Below are 20192 nucleotides of genomic sequence, written 5' to 3'. Positions count from 1 at the left end.
CTGGCATAAATAATCTTTTCCTGAGTAAAATACTAGGATTCTCTCATAATATAAAATTCATGTAATTCTTTTCTTTCTAGGTTAATACTTATTACATTAAATGATATAATTTTCACAGTATTCTTCTAGTTTCTGGTTTTCTACATTGAAACATTAACATGTCTCCAGTTTGTTGCCCCTAGACATTTCCTATACTTTAAACCATAATCTCATTCAGGGAAAACGAGGTAAAGCACCTAAGGATAATAGATTTGTAAGCTCTCCACCCCTTATGAGTTCATATGTTCAGCCACTGGGAAGTTTTTACATGTTGATAATTATTTATGAAAGGATGCTCATGTCTTAAACTGTTAGTGAAATTGCACTTTTGAATTTCTGCCAAAAATGGAAGAGAGTGGTTGATTTAGCTTATAGTCTTTAGATTGGTTTTTGGCTGGAAAATAGCGGAATATTTGAAAGTAGTGTCGCTTGGTGTATAGTCATCATGTAAGTGGCCAAACATTTTCTCCAAGGACCCAAAGAAAGAGTAATCACAGTTGATTGATATTTCACATAAAAATCCAAGAGCAAGATAAGTTAATGTAAGTTATCTGGTGTTAATAATTTAAATACAGTACTAAGTGAGATGGGGATTTTACAATCAATCATGAATTGTTTGGTTTCAGAGTGCTAACGGGTACGGTCTGTCTAGTCCTTTTGGGACAACTAGTTACGGTATAAACTTTGTTTTCCAGGAATTATGTTCATTTTCCCAGGACCTCACCAGCCCTGCCCCACTTGTTTGTGGTTGATGAAATCATAGCATCTGGACTTTTAGGGGGAAACTTTAAAAAAAGCCAACTATTACATCAACTGAGGGAAAAAAAAAATCATGGAACAGGAGGACAATAAGGATTAATCTTTATGTTTTACGCTATTCCCTTACTCTCATCCCACTTAAAATACCACATTTTCCTACTCAGTAAACCAAAACTTAATGATAAGAACCTGTTAGATAAGAATGTATATTTGGGTTCAGAGAGCACTCAGCTGGTAGGGAATTGAGAGATCATCTGTTCAAATTGTCTCATTTTACAGATGAAGCTATTGAGGTCTTGTGATGTTAAACAGCTTCAGCAAAGCCACATAACTGATTGCTGGCAGGCCTAGATTTATAGCAGAGTCCCTCAGCTGCCAAGCTCATGTCTTCTTCACTAAATTGGGAGCTTCTCATTTTAACTTTACTAAGCCAGTGAATTTTTTCTCTAAAATTTTGAGGGGGTTACTTGTAGTTCTGAATCAGGGTCTTATAAGAGTGATTTCACTCTTACTTTCTCCTGAAGCCTATAAATATATTCCCAAAGAAGGCTATTTATACAAATAATGTGTCCTATTTTTAAGATAAGACAAATACTAACAATAAAATTATAATGAACCTATAGTTAAGATTTACTGTGCTCCAGTATCTGGGCTCAACAGTTTATTGTTATGTCAATAGGCCAATAATTCCAAAAGTAACCCATAAAGCCAATGAAATAGACACTATTATTATTCCTAATATACCAATGAAGAGATTGAGGATTAGAGAAGTTAATTAACTTGCCCAAGGTTGCAAAGCAAATGAGTAGTTAAGTAGGAAGTTGAACACAGGTATAACTTACTCCAGAAGCCATGCTCTTAGCCTCTAAAATATATTCCATATATCTAGTAGTTCATTTGAGCAAGTACTCATCACAATCTGGGTAATAAGAATAGTAATAAAATAACAATACTAATAGTAATAATTTACCACCTTCTATGAACCAACTGCAAGTCAGGCACAATGCCAGCCACTTTGTATTTATTAAATATAACCCACAGAACTCTTTAACATAGGTAGAAGTATTCCCATTTTACAAATGTAGACTTAAAGCCAAGTAATGGTAACTTGTTTATAGCCAAATACCTAGAAAGTAGCAAAATTTGTTTTTCAAATAGGTTCTAGATAATAACAAGTCTGGGTGCTTTGTTTGGTATTCTCAGGGTCTACACTGGCCTCTCTGAGCCTTTTGTACATAACTCACTCACAACATCAGCACTTGAGCTGTTGATTTGAAACAAAAATACATGTTTGAAGCCTGTTTATGCATTGTAATAATATGTGATATCATGATAGTATAAAGAATGTGAACTTTGGTTAGTTCCTGGGTGTAGTCCTAGAGCAGCTTGGCTATCTGTCAGCTTTTTCCTAAAGGCAACTTTATTAATAATATCTCTGATCCATTATTTGTGGATTTCTTTTTTTTTTTTTTTTGAACATTCAAATGACAATTCAGATAATATTCAGATAAATAATTCCCTTTATTTTCCAGTTTGAGGGAGAGGGTTCACTGATGTCTCTATCACCTTACTGTAAATTAATGATGATTTAACATAAATAAAGAAAAAGGGATCATTTTGGGGAAATGTTCAATTGTAACAGCTAGCAGCCTCTAACTACTGTGCAAAATATTAGAGCACAAATAGGGAGATATATTGAAAGAGACAATAGGAGGTTGCAAAGGAGAAGAGGCCATTTCTCTGGCATTGGTCTTACAGATTCCTTCCGTGGTAGGCATGAATGACCCAGAATAGGAGAAAGGAAAAGGGTCAAGGCAGATGCTCCATTGCCATTTAGATTCAGTCAGGAAGAAAAAGAAATTCATAGTGTGTCTGGAACCAGAAGACCTTAACAGCTCCTTGATCCTTCTTAACAGCTGCTGGTCCTGTTGAATATTCAGACATTCTGCAGCTGCTCTCAATCTGTGAGTACATCCAGATGGCTGCCACCAGAACATGAGGCACACTCAGGAAGAAGGTCATAAACAGCAGGCCTGTACTTAGGCGACCTTCTACCAAAGGCAATGGTGGAAGCCCAGAAAATGTTTGCAGTGCCTCCTGGGGTCATGGCACCCCTAAACTTCACTAAAACTTGGCTACTGAGTTCTCCTGGGAGAGAGAAGTTTTTTATTCTAGAAAATTATTCTGGATCTGAGCTTTGCCATCTTCTCTCTCTGCCATCAATGGCTGAAATGGACTCTGGATTAAGGAAGACAGCTGTAGAAAGAGAAGGCTGTATGCCAGATACTGTTTAAAAAGACCAGAGACATGTATGAATCAGATTCACATATTTATAAAAATATGGATAACAATATTGTTCTATATGCTAAAAATGGAAAAATCTATTTTAATAATGTATATTTTTTAAATATTTTTTTTAAAATTCAGCATAGGACCATCATAGAGATAAATGTTGGGACATATGGACAGAGACAGTTTAGCTTTTGAGAAATAACTGTGTTTACATTTACTGAATTACATCATTTATAGCAAAGCTGAAGAGCTCTGGTGGTGCAATGATAAAACACTCATGTAGGAACCAAAAGGTCAGCATTTCCAGCCTACCAGTCCCTCAGTGGAAGAAAGATGTGGCAGTCTGCTTCCATAAAGATTACAGCCTGTTGTTGTTATGTGCCACTGAGTTGGACCCAACTCCGAGCGACCCCTCCTTGGATTTTCGAGGCAGTTATCAGCACGGAAATAGATTGCCCAACCTTCCTTCCGAGGAGTGGCTGGTGGGTTAGGAAACCCTATGTGGCAGTTCTGTTTTGTTCTATAGGGTTGCTAAGAGACAGAATCTACTGAAGGGCGCACACCAACAACATAATAAAGCTAAATGTTTCCTTAATACTTTTAAGTGAATTTTAAAAACTCTTTAAAAATTGCACTTATACAAAAGATGCAAGTCTCCTGTAGTTGATTTCTACAGAAATATTTTTTGAAATGCAGACTTTAATAATTTGGAGGAGGTTTATTGGCTTTTGTAGATTTCACATTGTTTCTTAATTGCAATCATTTTCTCTTCTTTGCTTTTGTACAGAATGTCCTTGATTTTTCAGGAGTTGGATGATGAGAATTATTTTTTATATTCTTGTCACCGAATTTTTTCCACTAGTTACTTGTGATTATACACATGGCATTTTTTTTTTCCTTTTAGAAGCATGCACAAAAAGAAAAACAGAATGTGTCTTTCAGAAAAATCTTATGCCACTACTAATTAAAAGGGAAAAAAAAAATCTTTCTTTAAAACAAACTATATCATCTTTCTGGATGTAACAGGTCCTACACAAACATGGTCTGGGATTGGAACAAAAGAAAGAATAACATATACATAAATTCTTCTTGAATGAAAAATGTACTCCTTATTTTCCATATTTACCTGTGGAGCTTCTAACAGACATGGATTTTTTGAGCTCAGTGTCACAATGAGGCAGCTGAGTCCAACAGTTGAACTTGAGTGGTCCCAGACTAGAGAATAAAGAGCTTAAGTACAATGAGCAGCTTCCAGGAATTTTTGGTCATAGTCCACATGGGATATATATGTTCTTATTGTTAGGTGCCATCAAATCAGCTCCAACTCGTAGCAACCCTATGTACAATGGAATGAAACACTGCCTGGTCCTGTGCCAGCCTCACAACACTTGTTATGCCTGAGCCCAAAGTCGCAGTCACTGTATCAATCCATCTCATTGAGGGCCTTCCCCTTTTTTGCTGACCCTCCACTTTACCAAGCATGATATCCTTTTCCAGGTAATGGTTCCCTTCTGATAACATGCCCAAAATAGGTGAGATGAAGTCTGGCCATTCTCGCTTCCAAGGAGCGTTCTGGCTGTAGTTCTTTCAGGACAGATTTGTTAGTTCTTCTGGCAGTCCATGATACTTTCACTATTGTTTGCCAACACAACTCAAACACATCAACTCTTCTTCAGTCTTCCTTATTCATTGTCCAGCTTTCAAATGCATATGCTATGACTGAAAATATCATGGCTTGGGTTAGGTGCATATTAGTATTCAAAGAGACATCTTTGCTCTTCAGCACTTGAAAGAGGTCTTTTGCAGCAGATTTGCCCAGTGCAAAATGACCTATGATGTCTTGACTGATGCTTTCACGGATGTCGATTGTGGATCCAAGTAATATGAAATATTTGACAACTTCAATCTTTTCTCCATTTATCATGATGATGCTTATTGGTCCAGTTGTGAGAACTTTTATTTTCTTTATGTTAAGGTGTAATCCATACTGAAGACTATAGTTTTTAATCTTCATCAGTTAGTGCTTCAAGTGATCTTGACTTTCAGCAAGCAAGATAGTGTCATCTGTGTATTGCAGGTTATTAAGGGAGGCTTCCTCCAATCCTGATGTTGTGTTCTTCTTCATATAGTCCAGCTTCTCAGATTATTTGCTCAGCATGCAGATTGAATTAGTATGGTCAAAGGATACAACCCTGATGTACACTTTTCCTGATTTAAAACCATGCAGTATCCCTTTGTTCTGTTCAAATGCCAACTTCCTGGTCTATGTACAGATTTCTCATCAGCACAATTAAGTGTTCTGGAATTTCCATTCTTCTCAATGTTATCCATAATTTGTTATGATCCACAAAATCGAATGCTTTTGTATAGTCAAGGAAACACAAATAAACATCTTTCTGTTATCTTTTTCTTTCAGCTAAGATCTATCTGACATCAGTAATAATATTCCTTGTCCCATGTCCTCTTCTGAATGCAGGTTGCATTTCTGGAAGTCCCCTGTCAATATACTGCTACAACCATTTTTGAATTATCTTCAGGAAGATTTTACTTGTGTGTGATATTAATGATATTCAGTAATTTCCAAATTCTGTGGGATCACCTTTCTTTGGAATGGGTACAAATATGGATCTCTTCCATTCAGTTGATCAGGTAGCTGTCTTCCAAATTTCTTGGCATAGAAGAGTAAGTGCCTTCAATGTAGCATCCATTTGTTGAAACATCTCAATGGGTATTCTGTCAATTCTGGGAGCCTTGTTCTTCACCAATTACTTCAGTGCAGTTTCAACTTCTTCCTTCAGTGCCATTGGTTCTTGATCATATATCAACTCCTGAAATAGATGAACATCAACCAATATTTTTTGTGTGTGCAGTGACTGTGTATTTCTTCCATCTCCTTTTGGTGTTTCCTGCATCATTCAATATTTTGTCCATAGAATCTTTCAATATTGCAACTTGAGGCTTGAGTTCTTTCTTCAGTTCTTTCAGCTTGAGGAATGTTAAGCTTGTGCTTCCCTTTTGTTTTCTACCTCCAGGTCTTTGCACATTTCATTATAATAATTGGTTTTGTCCTCTCAAGTTGCTCTTTGAAATCTTCTCTTCAGCTCTTTTATCTTGTCATTTCTTCCATTTGTTTTAGCTACTCTCCATTCAAGGACAAGTTTCAGAGTCTCTTTCTTCTGACATCCTTTGTGGTCTTTTCTTCCTTTCCTGTCTTTTTAATGACTTTTTCGTTCTTCGTGTATGGTATTCTTGATGCCGTCTCACTGTTCATCTGGTTTTCAGTCACTGGTGTTCAGTGTATCAAATCTATTCTTTAGATGGTCTCTAAATTCAGGTGGGATGTATCAAGGTCATCTTTTGGCTCTTATGGACTTGTTTTAATTGCCTTCAGCTTCAACTTGAACTTGCATATGAGCAGTTGGTCTGTTCCAGTCAGCTCCTTGTCATGTTTTGACTGAAGATATTGAGCTTCTCCATCGCCTCTTTCTACAGATACAGATATAGTCTACTTGATTGCTGTGTATTGCATATGGTGAAGTGCATGTGTTTATGTTGCTGAAAAAAACATATTTGCAATGAATAAGTCATTGATCTTGCAAAATTCTATCATGTAATCTCTGGTGTCATTTCTGGTGTCTATGACCAAGGCCAGATTTTCCAACTACTGGTGGTCCTTCTTTGTTTCTAACTTTTGTGTTCCAATCACCAGTAATAATCAACACACCTGGATTTCACGTTTGCTCAATTTTAGACTGCAGAAGTTTATAAAAGTCTTCAATTTCCTCATCTTTGGCTTTGGTGGCTGGTGCATAAATTTGAATAATAGTTGTATTAAGTGGTCTTCCTTGTAGGCAGATGGTAATTTTCCTATAACTGACAGCATTGTACTCCAAGATAGATCTTGAAACATTCTTTGTGATGATGAATGCCACATCATTCCTCTTCAATTTGTCTTTCCCAACATAGTAGATTGTATGGTTGTCTGATTCAAAATGGCTAAAACCAGTCCATTTCAGCTCACTAATGCCTAGAATATCAATCTTTATGTGTTCCATTTCATTTTTGACAACTTCCAATTTTCCTAGGTTCATACTTCCTACATTTCATGTTCTGATTATTAATGGATATTTGCAGCTGTTTCCTCCTATTTTGGGTCATGTCACATCAGCAAATGAAGGTCTAGAAAGTTTTACTCAATCAACATCATTAAAGTTGACTGTACTTTGAGGAAACAGCTCTTCCCTAGTTGTATTTTGAGTGCCTTCCAACCTGAGGAGCTCATCTTCCAGCATTATATTGGACTATGTTTCAGGGCTACTTATAAAATTTTCCAGTAATAGACAGTGTTTCACTGCTACATAAGGTTTTCACTGGACAATTGTTTGAGAAGTGGATGGCCTCTTTCTTCTAAGTCTGTCGTAGTCTGGAAGCTCTGCTGAAACCTTGTCCACCATGGGTGGCCCTGCTGGTATGTAAAATATTGGTGGTACAGCCTCCAGTCTCACAGCAACACATACAGGTAACCACAGAATGACAAACTGACAGAGAAGTTGATATATGTATATCTCCACTACTCAGCTGTAATTTTTTTTTTTTTTTTTTGCATTGTGATGGCCTGCATGTTGCTAAAATGCTAGAAGTAATGCCTCCATTGATATTTCAAATACAAACAGGGTCATCAATAGTGAATGTGTTTCAGTGCAGTTTTCAGACTAAGGAGTTTTCAGACTAAGGCAGAATAGAAAGGCCTAGTGATTTACTTTTAAAAACTAGTCAATTAAAACACTATGGATCACAAGAGATTAATGTCCATTATAGTGCTGGAAGATGAAACTTCTAGGTTGAAAGGCACTCAAAATACACAATGGTTACAACAATGGACTGAAGCATAGCAAGGATCATAAAGATGGCACAGAACTGGACAACATTTTGTTCTGCTGAACAGGGAGTTGCCATAAGATGAATCTAACTCAATGGCACAACAACAATAATACCCACACTTGCAGGCACACATACATGTATTATTATTCCTTCCATCTCCTAGCTTCTGGTCACACCAGGACCTTTCCCATCCATTTAGCTCCTCTCATAAACTAGCTCAATAAATATTCAATTTAGCAACACATAACAAAGGAATAACAAATAGGATAGAGCAGTGGGTGGGCAAACGCTGCATACTTATTTTCATTCACCCTGGTGTCCCAATAGTCTTCTCATGGCTGAAATGGAGGAGTTACTGACCCTGCAGAGGATATGACAAGCATTGGATTGGAAATTCCTGATTTCTTTTCTATAAGTAAAACCTAGATCTCTCCTGAATTTTTACTATGCTTGTAAATCTCAGCGAAACCTCCTTTTTTTTTCCTCTTCTTACATTACATTATTTTGGCAAAAATGCATCATCTTATTCTTGTTTATTTATTGTTTTGTCTCTTTTATGCTGTAAACTTTTTGAGGTGAGGGCCCATGTGTTATTACCCAATCATTAAGCTTCGTGCAAGTGCCCAATAAACAGTGTTCAATGATTGAGTCAGTGAATGAACACCAATTTGTTGGTGAACTATAAAAGATTTCTCCGTTGACACTGAGTGGATGCAAGTCAGTATTTTAGGCCATGGTTTTGAAATTTGACTTTCCTTAAAAAACAAGTAGAAAGTTTATCAAAATTCAGATATCCAAGATTCTAGGGATTCTCTTTCAGTAGCTCTTGAATGAATCTGCATTTTTAAGAAGGACCCCAGGTGATACTGATTCAGATCATCTGGGGACTACACTTTACAAATACATTCGGGTTTGCAGGTTCTTAAATATCCTTAGGGAAACTCTGCAGTTTTGTATCTCAATTATTTGTTCATTTATTTAATTTTTAATATGACCCAGTAGTAGATTGACTGACTGATTCCCCTAAGGGAAGTTGTGACAATGACTCTTGGTGGGAAAATAATACAAGTTTTATTATTTCTTTGTGACTAGCATTTACAAGGCTTTAGCTTGCTTACTTTGGATGTGTCATCAGAAAAGACCAACTGCTAGCAAAGGACATCATGTTTGGTAAACTAGAGGGCTTTCAAAAATGGGGGAAAGCCTCAATGAGATGTTTTTATAAAATAGCCAAATAAGGTGGCTGCTGTTGTTTTAGGAGCCATTGAGTTAGCTCTGATTCATAGCAACCCTGTGTACAACAGAACATCACACTGTCCAGTCCTGTGTCATCCTCACAGTCTTTGCTATGCTTGAGCCCATAATTGTGGCCACTGTGCCAATCCATATTGTTGAGGGTCTTCCCCCTTTTTGCTGACCCTTTACTTTACCAAGCATGATACCTTTCTCCAGGGAACAGTCCCTTCTGACACCATGACCAAAGTAGGTGAGACAGAGTGTGGCCATTTATCACTTCTAAGGAGCATTCCGGCTGCACTTCTTCCAGGACAGATTTGTCCATTCTTCTGACAGTCAATTGTATTTTCAGTATTCTTTGCCAAACCCACAATTCAAAGGCATAAACTCTTCTTCAGTCTTCCTTATTCATTGTCCAGATTTCACAACAATAGACTCAGTGAAACATACCAACTACCCTCAGGATGGCGCCCCCAAAAATCAAACTCATTGCTGTCAATTTGGATCTGACTCATAGCAACCCCTCCTTGCGTTTCTGAGGCAGTATCACTATGAAAGTAGATTGTTCAACCTTCCTTCTGAGGAGTGGCTGGTAGGTTTGAACCGCCAGTCTTCTGGTTAGCAGTCAAATGCCACCAGGGCTTCTGAGGACAGTACTGGACTAGGCAAAGTTTTGTTGCTATACATAAGATTGCTATGAGCCTGAGCTGACTCAATGGCAAAAACAACAACTACCAGGATAGGGTCCAGCAAATGTGAATACTGACATTAGTGACTTTGCCTTTTTGAATTACCTGGATCATCTGGATTGGGGACAGTGCTTCCTGTCCACAGAGAGGCACGTCTGCTCTCTGTAACAGCAGTGCAAAGTGAAGACCATCTTGCCCAAAGTGATGTTCCAGGGCCTCCTTGACCTCCCGTTTCACATGTTTCTTGCTCAGGGTGCTGTGTGGATATCCTGGAGTGTCCAACACCTGGACCTGCAAGGTTATCTCTTGACCCCCTCGTCGCATGAAGTTGTGAAGATGACAACTGCGACCTAGGCTACAATTTTCGGTCACAGAACATGGAGCAAAGCTACTATGGAAGTCATTGCTTCCCAGTAGAATGTTCCCAGCAGAACTTTTTCCACTCTGAGTCATGCCAAAGAGGGCCAAGTTGATGATCATTTTTTTGGGGTCTGTCATGGCTGTGGATAAACAAAAGTATAGCATAAATAGTTAGGTTTCTACATTCATCGAATGTGAAACTTCTTATCTGGTATGGAACACTCACAGCACTACTCTTTGATTTGCCTTACCCTCATTCATGGTGATCAAAATATGGAAGGGTGGAGACATCCAGTGACAGAAGGGAAGATTGAAATATTATCAGTAGTTCACACTGAGAGGGAAGAGAGAAGTTACATACAAATTGAGAAGTGGGAGGAAGAAGCATGAAGATAATGTAAGCCTGTTTTAGGAAGAATATGTTAACTCATCCATGTGGTAGATGAGTTGGTTTAGGAATGAGTGCTAAGGCTCCTGAGCTCAGGAACATAGCTAGCAACAGTATTTGAAAACTATTCACCTTTGAAAGAGAAGTAGGAACAGAACAGTGGAAGAACTAGCCCTTGTTGCTTTTTTTTTAAACAGTGTACCCACTCCATCCCATTAATACATAAGTGCCATCTGCAAAAAATCATCTTTCCCAACTTCCTGAATGTTTCTTTTCTATGAAACATGAATTATGTTAAAGAAGCCTTCTGTTTCTGTTTACTAAAGATTTATTCTTCTGTTATTTTTACAACCAGGCAACATCATGATGAAAATGAGAACTACTTGTAATTTCTATTATGAAATAATTAATAAATCATCTCCTTTGCCCATCATTATAAAATGTTGACTCTTTAATAAAGAAAGTAAAGCCCAATGCATTTTCAACTAAGTTAAGAGGTAATAGAATATTGGGAGAGTCTATTCTATTTCTACTACCTGTAAAGTGCAATTAACCTTTTGTACAAAACATAAGCTCCTTATAGCATTATATGACTATCAATCATTTTTATTAAATCAATAAGGCTTTGCTACTGGCCAGTTACCAAAGATGTTCAAGCTCCATGTTCAGAAATGAGATTTTAATTTTTATAGCTATTAGTTTTGGTTATAGCCTATAACTATCTTTAGTCTTCTAACACTTTTCATCTCAATCTCTCCAGATCCTACCATAATGGCCTTGAAGGAAACTCACCTCTACAAAAATCTACTTCTTGTTCAAGTCTTTCAAGATGACTCCAGCTCACCCAGCTCATTTCACTGTGTTGGCTGCACTAAGGTGCTAGTTTGTTGATTTCTTTTTACTCTTGAGTCCGACTCATGATATTTTTAAAAAATTGAGCATTCAACCCCAATAAAATTGTTGTAAATCACATACCTTTTCCAGTCTTAGAAAATGATTTCTCAATAGACTTCCCTCAAGCTGGTGCAGTTGCTCTTTGGTATGAACTTTATCTTCTGACAGTGATATTGTACCACTCTGGGACTGACACTGTATGCATTTTATTTAGTTAATCTATTACCAGACTTTTTTTTTTGCAAATGTCTGTCTCCCTCTAATCAGCATTAACTCTTTTATGTTACCCGATAGACTTGTAATTTCCATAAGTACTTCCTGAAACTTCTCTTGCCAGCATTAAATTTTCATGATTAAGGGCCTTGCTAATAAGTAACAATTTATTGATAGGATGAAAATTCAATATTGGTAAGTATTAAATAGAAACTAGGAATTCTTTAGCAATGGTCACAATATTTTTCATTTAATTGATGAGCACCATATCTCATCTTGATGAAAAGTTTCAAGAAATAGTTGTGCAATATATATACTCAACAGTTAGATATTGAATTCATAGCTGTATTTAGTTCATAAATTACAAATTTATGAAGAGAGAAAACTCTTTTGGTTGTTCCTGCACAATTGAAATTTATTATCTGATTCTAATTGATGAAACAACTAACATGTTTATATCAGAACATTCAGTTTCTATATCAATTAAAGATAGCATATTTAGAAAAAGGATTATAATTTCACTATAAATAGAGGCCAAAGAAATTTTGCTTTAAAAATCTGAGTTTCATCCTGCTACTAAAAGCTTAAATCTGATTTCTTCCACTTTAAGGAGTATATAGTTCAAGGAGCTATGGGGGTATAGTGGCTACAACATTTGCCTGCTAAACATAAAGGTCAGTGGTTAGAACCCACCAGCCACTCCACAGAAAAAAGATGAGGCAGTCTTCTTTTGTAAAGATTTATGGCCTTGGAAACCCAATGGAGGTTGCTATGAATCAGAATTGACTCAATGGCAGTGAGAATATATAAGCCATCAGGAAAGGTGTGTGTGTCAGCGTTGTGTCCTTACACCATACTTATTCAGTCTGTATGCTGAGAAAATAAACCAGGAAGCTGGATTATATGAAGAATGTGGCATCAAGATTGGAGGAAGACTCATCAACAACCTGTGATATGTAGGTGACACAACCTTGCTTGCTCAAAGTAAAGATGACTTAAAGCACTTACTGATGGTGATCAAAGAGCAGTGTTCAGTATGGATTACATATCAACATAAATAAAAAATGCTCACAACTGGACCAACAAGCAACATTATGATAAATGGAGAAAACATTGAAGTTGTCAGATTTCATTTTACTCTGATCCATAATCAACAGCCATAGAAGCAGTAGTAAAGAAATCAGGTGTTGTATTTCACTGGGAAAATCTGCTGCAAAAGATCTTTTTAAAGTGTTAAGAATCAAAGCTGTCACTTTGAAGACTAAGGTGTGCCTAGCTCAAGCCATGGTATTTTCAATAGCCCATGTGCATGTGAAAACTGGACAATGAATAAAGAAGACCGAAGAAGAGTTGATGCCTTTCAGTTGTGGTGTTGGTGAAGAATATTGAAAATACCATGGATTGACAGAAGAATGAACAAATCTGTTCTGGAGGAAGTGCAGCCAGAATGCTCCTTGGAAGTGAGAATGGCCAGACTTCATCTCACCTACTTTGGTCATGTTGTCAGAAGGGACTATTCCCTGGAGACCGGTATCATGGTTGGTAAAGTAGAGGGTCAGTGAGAAAGGGGAAGACCCTTGAGATAGATCACAAAGTTGCTGCAATGATGGGCTCAAGCACAGCAAATATTATGCAAATGGTTCAGGAATATGTAGTATTTTGTTCTGTTGTACATAGGATTGCTATGAGTTGGAGCTGACTTGATGGCACCTAACAACAAGAACAACAACAGAAGCATATAATCCATACTTTCTAAAATACTCTCTCAGTGTGTAAATTGCAGAAATTTTAGTATGGCCATCTTCTGGTTTATCTCATCCTGTCCCTCTCAAAAAGTCTGTGAAGTATGTATTTCTGTATGAAGGGAACTCGGAGTCATCTGGAATGCTTTATGATTTCATGGACAGAGAGTTAAAATGTCTTCCTGTGTGGAAATGACAAGGAAAACATGAACCGGATTCATTCATCTGACAAGCACATTTAGCTTTCTGAATGAAGCAGAAAGAACCTCCCCCAGGTGGCAGTAGCAGCCTGTTTCTAGGAAGCGACTGTGCAGCAGAATTTGTTTTCATTTCCTTCCTCAAAACATAAACTGGCATTCTTCATCTAGGCAACCTACAGCAACATATATTAATTGAGTGGAACATCTGTTGAAGAAAGGTGAAACCAAACCTTCCTTTCTACGTTCCTTGATAGCATTTGGTGTATACTTTTATGTATACTTAATAGCATCTGTAGCAGGTTCTTAGGTTTCTCAAACCCTCCACTTTGTAATTATAGTTTAAATCATCTGCTGATAGGAATCTGACTGAAAAATAAAGTTCAGAATTCATATGCATTATTGTAAGTCCAATAAGACTGCAAATTTTAAAGTAATTTCTAAGTGATTTAATGATGTTTTTAGATCTGAATCAACTTAGAAGTCATAGAGAAGGATAATTTGTTCTCATTAGATGATATTGAATGAATGAATGTTTGTTAGTATTTTACAAATTAGGGTAAAAAATGTGAAAATTTACTTTAACTCTTTCATTGACTTGGCTAAATGTAATGTAGGATGGATAAAACTGTATTATCCTTCACCAGCTGGTTCCAGAATTCCTCTAAAGACGGGAGCTTTGTTTGATAAAATTATTTGATTAGCAATTTGAGGTGAGAAAGGGAATCAAGAGAGCATGATCCAAGCTTCTGAAAAGTAATAGCTAATGTACAAATGTATGAACAGCTGCAAAGAAAGAAGAGAAGATCATGGGAGGAGGAGGGAGGGAGTAAGGGCATGAGGACAGACAGAGGGACAGAGAGAGCAGAAGAGAGAGAAGAACATGGCAGGAAGTTGGATCTCTGACTTGTGGAAATGGCTAAGGGACTATTTTAGAGCAGAGAGAAGATAGCATTTTTGTTTGTTTGCTTTCTTTGTTTTTACCATTTTATTTTATTTTGACAGAAATTAAAGGAAAGGGCTGAGTTCCAACCCTGAGTTAGCACAGGACAGGGACCACACAAGTTGGAGATTGTGACCTGACATTTAAACTGAAGTAATTCAGGATAGAAAGGAGGTTGAAGCTAGAAGAATACCAGTCCCCAGAAACTTGTAGAAATCTTTGGGAGAACATGAGACTTTCCACAATTCATGATATGAGATATTATAAGATAAGAGTGTCCAGCTGATGTGAGTAACAGTTACATATTTTTTTAAAAAAGAAATATACACATATATGCACACATACATGTGTTTATGTATGTATATATATGTATAGATGATCTGTGTGCATTATATATATATATATATATGTACAATTTATATGTCTCGATACTATTGTTGCTGTTGTTAGATGCTGCCAAGTTGACTACAATGCACATCGACCTCATGTACAAATAATCAAAAACACTGCTGGGTCCTGCACCATCCTCACAATCATTGCTATACTTGAGCACATTGTTGCAGCCACTACCGCAGTCCGTCTCTTTTTAGATGATCCTCTCCTTTAAGAAAGGAGCTCTGGTGCTGTAGTGCCTAAGGCATTTGACTGCTAACAAGAAAGTTGGTAGTTCAAACCTACCTGTAAATATTTACTAGCCTTGGAAACCTAAAGGGGGTCGCTATCAGTCAGAATCTACTCGATGGCAGCATGTTTTTTTTTTTTTTTAGCCTCCTTTAAGAAGCATGACATTCTTCTCCAGGCACTTGTCCCTCCTAATAACATAACCAAAGTACAAGAGATGAAGTCTTGCCATTCTCTTTTGTAAGGAGCATTCTGGCTGTACTTCTTCCAAGACAGATTTGTCCATTCTTCTGTTAGACCATGATATATTCAGTACTCTTCACTAACACCATAATTTAAAGACTTCAATATTTGTGTGTTCTTCCTTATTCATCGTCTACCTTTCACTTGAATACGAGGTGAGAAAATATAGTGGCCTGGGTCAGGCCTATCTTAGTCTTCAGAAGGATATCTTTGCTCTTTAACACTTTAAAGAAGACTTTTGCAGATTTCTCCTTTGCAATATGTCATTTGATTTCTTGACTGCTGCTTCCATGGGCATTGAAAGTGAATCCAAGTAAACTGAAATCCTAGACAGCTTCAATCTTTTCTTCATTTATCATGATGTTACTTACTGGTCCACTTGTAAGGATTTTTATGGTGAGATGTAATCTGTTCTGCAGGCTGTAGTTTTTGATCTTCATCAGTAAGTGTTTCAACTTGTCCTCACTTTCAGCAAGGAAGGTTGTTTCATCTGCATGTCACAGGTTGTTAATGAGTCTTCTTTCAATCCTGATACTACATTTCTCTTCATATAGTCCAGCTTATCCAATTATTTGCTGAGCATACAGATTGAGTATGTATGGTGAATGGATACAACCTGGAAACACACTGTTCTTGACTTTAATCCATGCAATATCCCCTTACTTGTTTGAATTACTTCCTGTTGCTTTGTGTACACATTTCTTACAAACACAATTAACTGTTCTGGAACTCCAATTCTTGTCAATGTTATCTACAGTTTGTTAGGAACCACACAGTCAAATGACTTTGCATAGTCAATAGAACACAGATAAACATTTTACTGGGAGTCTTTGATTACAGCCAAGATCCTTCTGTCCTTCTGACATCAGTGGTGATATGTTTCATTCCAAGCCCTTTTTTGAATCTGGTTTAAATTTCTGGAAGTTCCCTGTTGATGTATTGCTACAATTGTTTTATTTTATTATTTTTCACTTTTGTAGTGTTCCCTCCTCTCCCCTCCCACCCCTGGTAACCAACAAAGAAAACATCCTTCCATATCTAAACCTTTCCATAACTTTTTACAATAATGAATGCAACTGTTTTTCTTTTTCAGCAAAAATTTACTTGTGTGTGATATTAATGATACTGTTTGATAATTTCTGCATTCTGCAGGATCATTTTTCATTGGAATGGACTCAAATATGGATCTCTTTCAGTCAGTTGGCCAGGTAGCTTCTCTTCCAAAGTTTTTGGCATAAATGAATGGGTGCTTCTAGCATTGTAATCATTTGTCAAAACATCTCAATTGATACTCTATCAATTTTTGGAGCCTTGTTTTTCTACAATGGCTTCAGTGAAGCTTGGACTTCTTCCTTCAACACCACTGGTTCTTCATCATATTCTAACTCCTTAAATGGTTGAATGTCAACCATTTTTTTTTTTTTTTTTGGTACAGTGATTTCATGTATTCCTCCTGTCTTCTTTTGATTTTGCCTTCAACTTTGCAACTTGAATCTTGAATTTTTTCTTCAGTTCCTTCGGCTTGAGAAATGCCAACCTAGTACTTCCCTTTTGATTTTTTAACTCCAGGTCTTTGCACCTTTCATTATAATACTTTACTTTGTGTTCTTGAGCTGGCTTTTGATATCTGTTTGGCTATTTTATTTCATCATTTCTTCCATTTGTTTTAGGTACTCTCCATTCAAGACAAAGTTCCAGAGTCTTCTCTGACAGTAACTTTGGTCTTTTTAATTCCTGTCTTTTAATATTTTTCTTTCTTCATGTATGATGTCCTTGATGTGTCCCCATAACTCTCTGGTCTTCTTTCACTGGTGTTCAGTGTGTCAAATGTATTCTTCCCATGGTCTTTAAATCCAGGTGTGATATACTCAACATCATTTTTTGGCTTTTGTGGACTTGCTTTAATTTTTTTCAGCATCAAATTCAACTTGCATATGAGCAATTGATGATCTGTTCTACAGTTGGCTCCTGGCCTTGTTTTGACTCATAATATTGAGCTTCTCCATCATCTCTTTCCACAGATGTAGTTGATTTGATTTCTGTGTATTCCATCTGGCGAGGCCCACATGTATAGTTGCCATTTGTGTTGTTTAAAGAAGGTATTTGCAATGAATAATCATTGTGCAAAATTCTACCATGTGATCTCTAGTGTCCTTTCTATCACCAAAGCTATATTTTCCAACTATTGATGTACTTCTTCTTTGTTTCCTACTTTGGCATTCTAATCACTAGTAATTATAAAAGCATCTGGATTGCATGTTTGATCAATTTCAGATGGCAGAAGTTAGTAAAAATCTTCAATTTCTTCATCTTTGGCTTAGTAGTTGGTGTGTAAATTTGAATAGTAATTGTATTAACTGATTTTCCTTATAGGCATATGGATATCAGTCTATCACTGAAAGCATTGTACTTCAGGATAACTCTTGAAATGTTATTTTTTGATGATGAATCAGACACCTTTCCTCTTCAATTTGTCATTCTGGCATAGTAGCCCACATGATTGATTCAAAATGGCCTATACTAGTCCATTTCAGCTCATTAATGCCTAAGACATCAATCTTTATGTGTTCATTTCATTTTTTTATAACTTTCAATTTTCTTAGATTCATATTTCTTCCATGTTCTGATTATTAGCTTTTGTAGCTTTTTCTTCTCATTTTGAGTCGTGCCACATCAAAGATACCAAAAGCTTTACTCCATCCAAAGCATTAAGGTTAATTATACTTTGTAGAGGCAGCCCTTCCCAAGTCATATTTTGAGTGTGTTCCTAACCTGAGGGGCTCATCTTCTGGCACTACATCAGACAATGTTTCAATGCTATTCATAATGTTTTCAGTGTTCAGTTTATTCAGAAGTAGACTGCCACGTCTTCCTATTCTGTCTTTGTCTGGAAGCTTCACTAAAATTTGTCCACCACTGCTGATCATACTGGTATTTGAAATACCTTTGGCATTGCTTTCAGCATCAGAGGATCATGCAAAACTGAAGGGCGAATGGTGGATATGTCCATATACCAAAACCCCAAACCCAACTCACTGCCATTGAGTTGAATCCAACTCACAGTGACCCCTCCTTGGGTTTCTGAGGTGGTATCTCTATGGAAGTAAATTGCCCAACCTTCCTTCTGAAGAGTGGCTGGTGGATTTGAAGTGCCAGCCTTCTGGTTAGCAGTCAAATGCCTTAGGCACTATGCAACCAATGCTCCTTACTCAGTAAAATTTAATCTCTGTACTAAGTAGTATTACGTTTCAGTGTAGATAGTTGTTTGATTTTTTTTTGTAGATAGCAATTTGATTTAAAAGGTACTCTCACAGTTTTTGACAAATTCCAATTTGCATTGGGTTTGAATTGTGTACCTCTTGCTCTTATGATATTTCAACCCGTAGCAAAGAAGACTTAGAGTAATAACTAAAATATATGTTTATAATGACAAAATTACTTTAACTTTTGTCAACATTTTACCAAGTAGGAGGGAACACAGAAAAGCCAGTTGACCTTGGTAGTGTTTTGATTAACTCAGTCTGAGCTTGTCCTAGAATTATGCATCTGGTCTCACCTTTCAAAAAATGTTAGAGGATAAGGGTAAGTGGTTTTAATTTTGGACACAGATGGTCCTAATTTGAAATACAGTTTGAAGGTTCCTGGAGCAATGAAGAACGATTATGTCTGGACATAAAATTTGTTGACTAGCAGAAGTCTTTCGTCTAAATGGGCTGGTTTTGTATTTTAAAAATTCTGACAGTTTTAGCCCATGTAGGAATGCTTGAGAATTTTTTTTTTTTTTTTGGTTATTGTTCTTATTGTTTGTTTGTTTTCTCTCTTGAGTATCTCTGAATTTTCATTTCTAATTTTAAACATAGTAAGTGTATGATCAACATATCTCAAAATAAAGAAAACCAAAATCCTCACAACTGGACAGATAAGCAACATTATGATACATGGAGAAAAAATTGAAGTTGTCAGGGATTTCATTTTACTTGGATCCACAATCAACACCCATAGAAGCAGCAGTCAAGAAATCAGATGTCATATCACAGTGGACAAATTTGCTGCAAAAAACCTCCGTAAAGTGTTAAAGAACAAAGATATCACTTTGAAGACTATGGTGCCCCTCACCCAAGCTACAGTATTTTCAATTGCCTCCTATGCATGTGAAAGCTGGATAATGAATTATGAAGACCTAAGAAGAGCCGATGCTTTTGAATTGTGGTGGTGATGATAATAACGAGAATATCATGGACTGCCAGAAGAACGAATAACTCTGTCCTGGAAGAAGTGCAGCCAGAATGTTCCTTAGAAGCAAGAACAGCCAGACTTCATCTTACAAATTTTGGTCATGTTGTCAGAAGGGACCAGTTCCTGGAGAAGGATATTGTATTGGTAAAGTATAGGGTCAGTAAAAAAGGGGAAGACTCTTAATGAGATAAACTGACACAGTGGCTGTAACAATGGTTCAAGTATAGCAAAGATGGGGAAGATGGCACATGACTGGGCAGTGTTTCATACTGTTTTACATAGGATCTCTGGAAGTTGGAGTTGACAACACGTAACAACAACAGGAAATAACATGTATTCGATCCATAACAATTAATATTTTATTAGTCAAATGCACAGAGGCTCAGGATCTCATAATCATCAATAAAAATTTTAACCCCTATTCCTGAGACTAGGCTGGCTTCAACTTATTGTTACATA

The 20192-nt window shown here is 36.8% G+C and overlaps 1 protein-coding gene across 1 annotated transcript in view; it reads right to left on the bottom strand.

The window, feature by feature from the left end:
• Positions 1 to 10394, bottom strand: part of GIMD1 (GIMAP family P-loop NTPase domain containing 1) — a 16402-nt gene extending 6008 nt beyond the window's left edge. The window contains exon 1 of the mRNA XM_007948288.1: positions 10002 to 10394. Within this exon, the coding sequence (XP_007946479.1) occupies positions 10002 to 10394 (393 nt within the window). The remainder of the gene's footprint in view (positions 1 to 10001) is intronic.
• Between the last annotated feature and the right edge of the window lie 9798 nt (positions 10395 to 20192).

This window comes from Orycteropus afer, unplaced genomic scaffold, assembly GCF_000298275.1.
Source record: "Orycteropus afer afer isolate SDZICR_OR568_19922 unplaced genomic scaffold, OryAfe1.0 scaffold00211, whole genome shotgun sequence".
NCBI classification, from domain to species: Eukaryota; Metazoa; Chordata; class Mammalia; order Tubulidentata; family Orycteropodidae; genus Orycteropus; species Orycteropus afer.
Note: the sequence above shows the minus strand (reverse complement) of the source record. Positions and strands in the feature narration are given on the sequence as shown.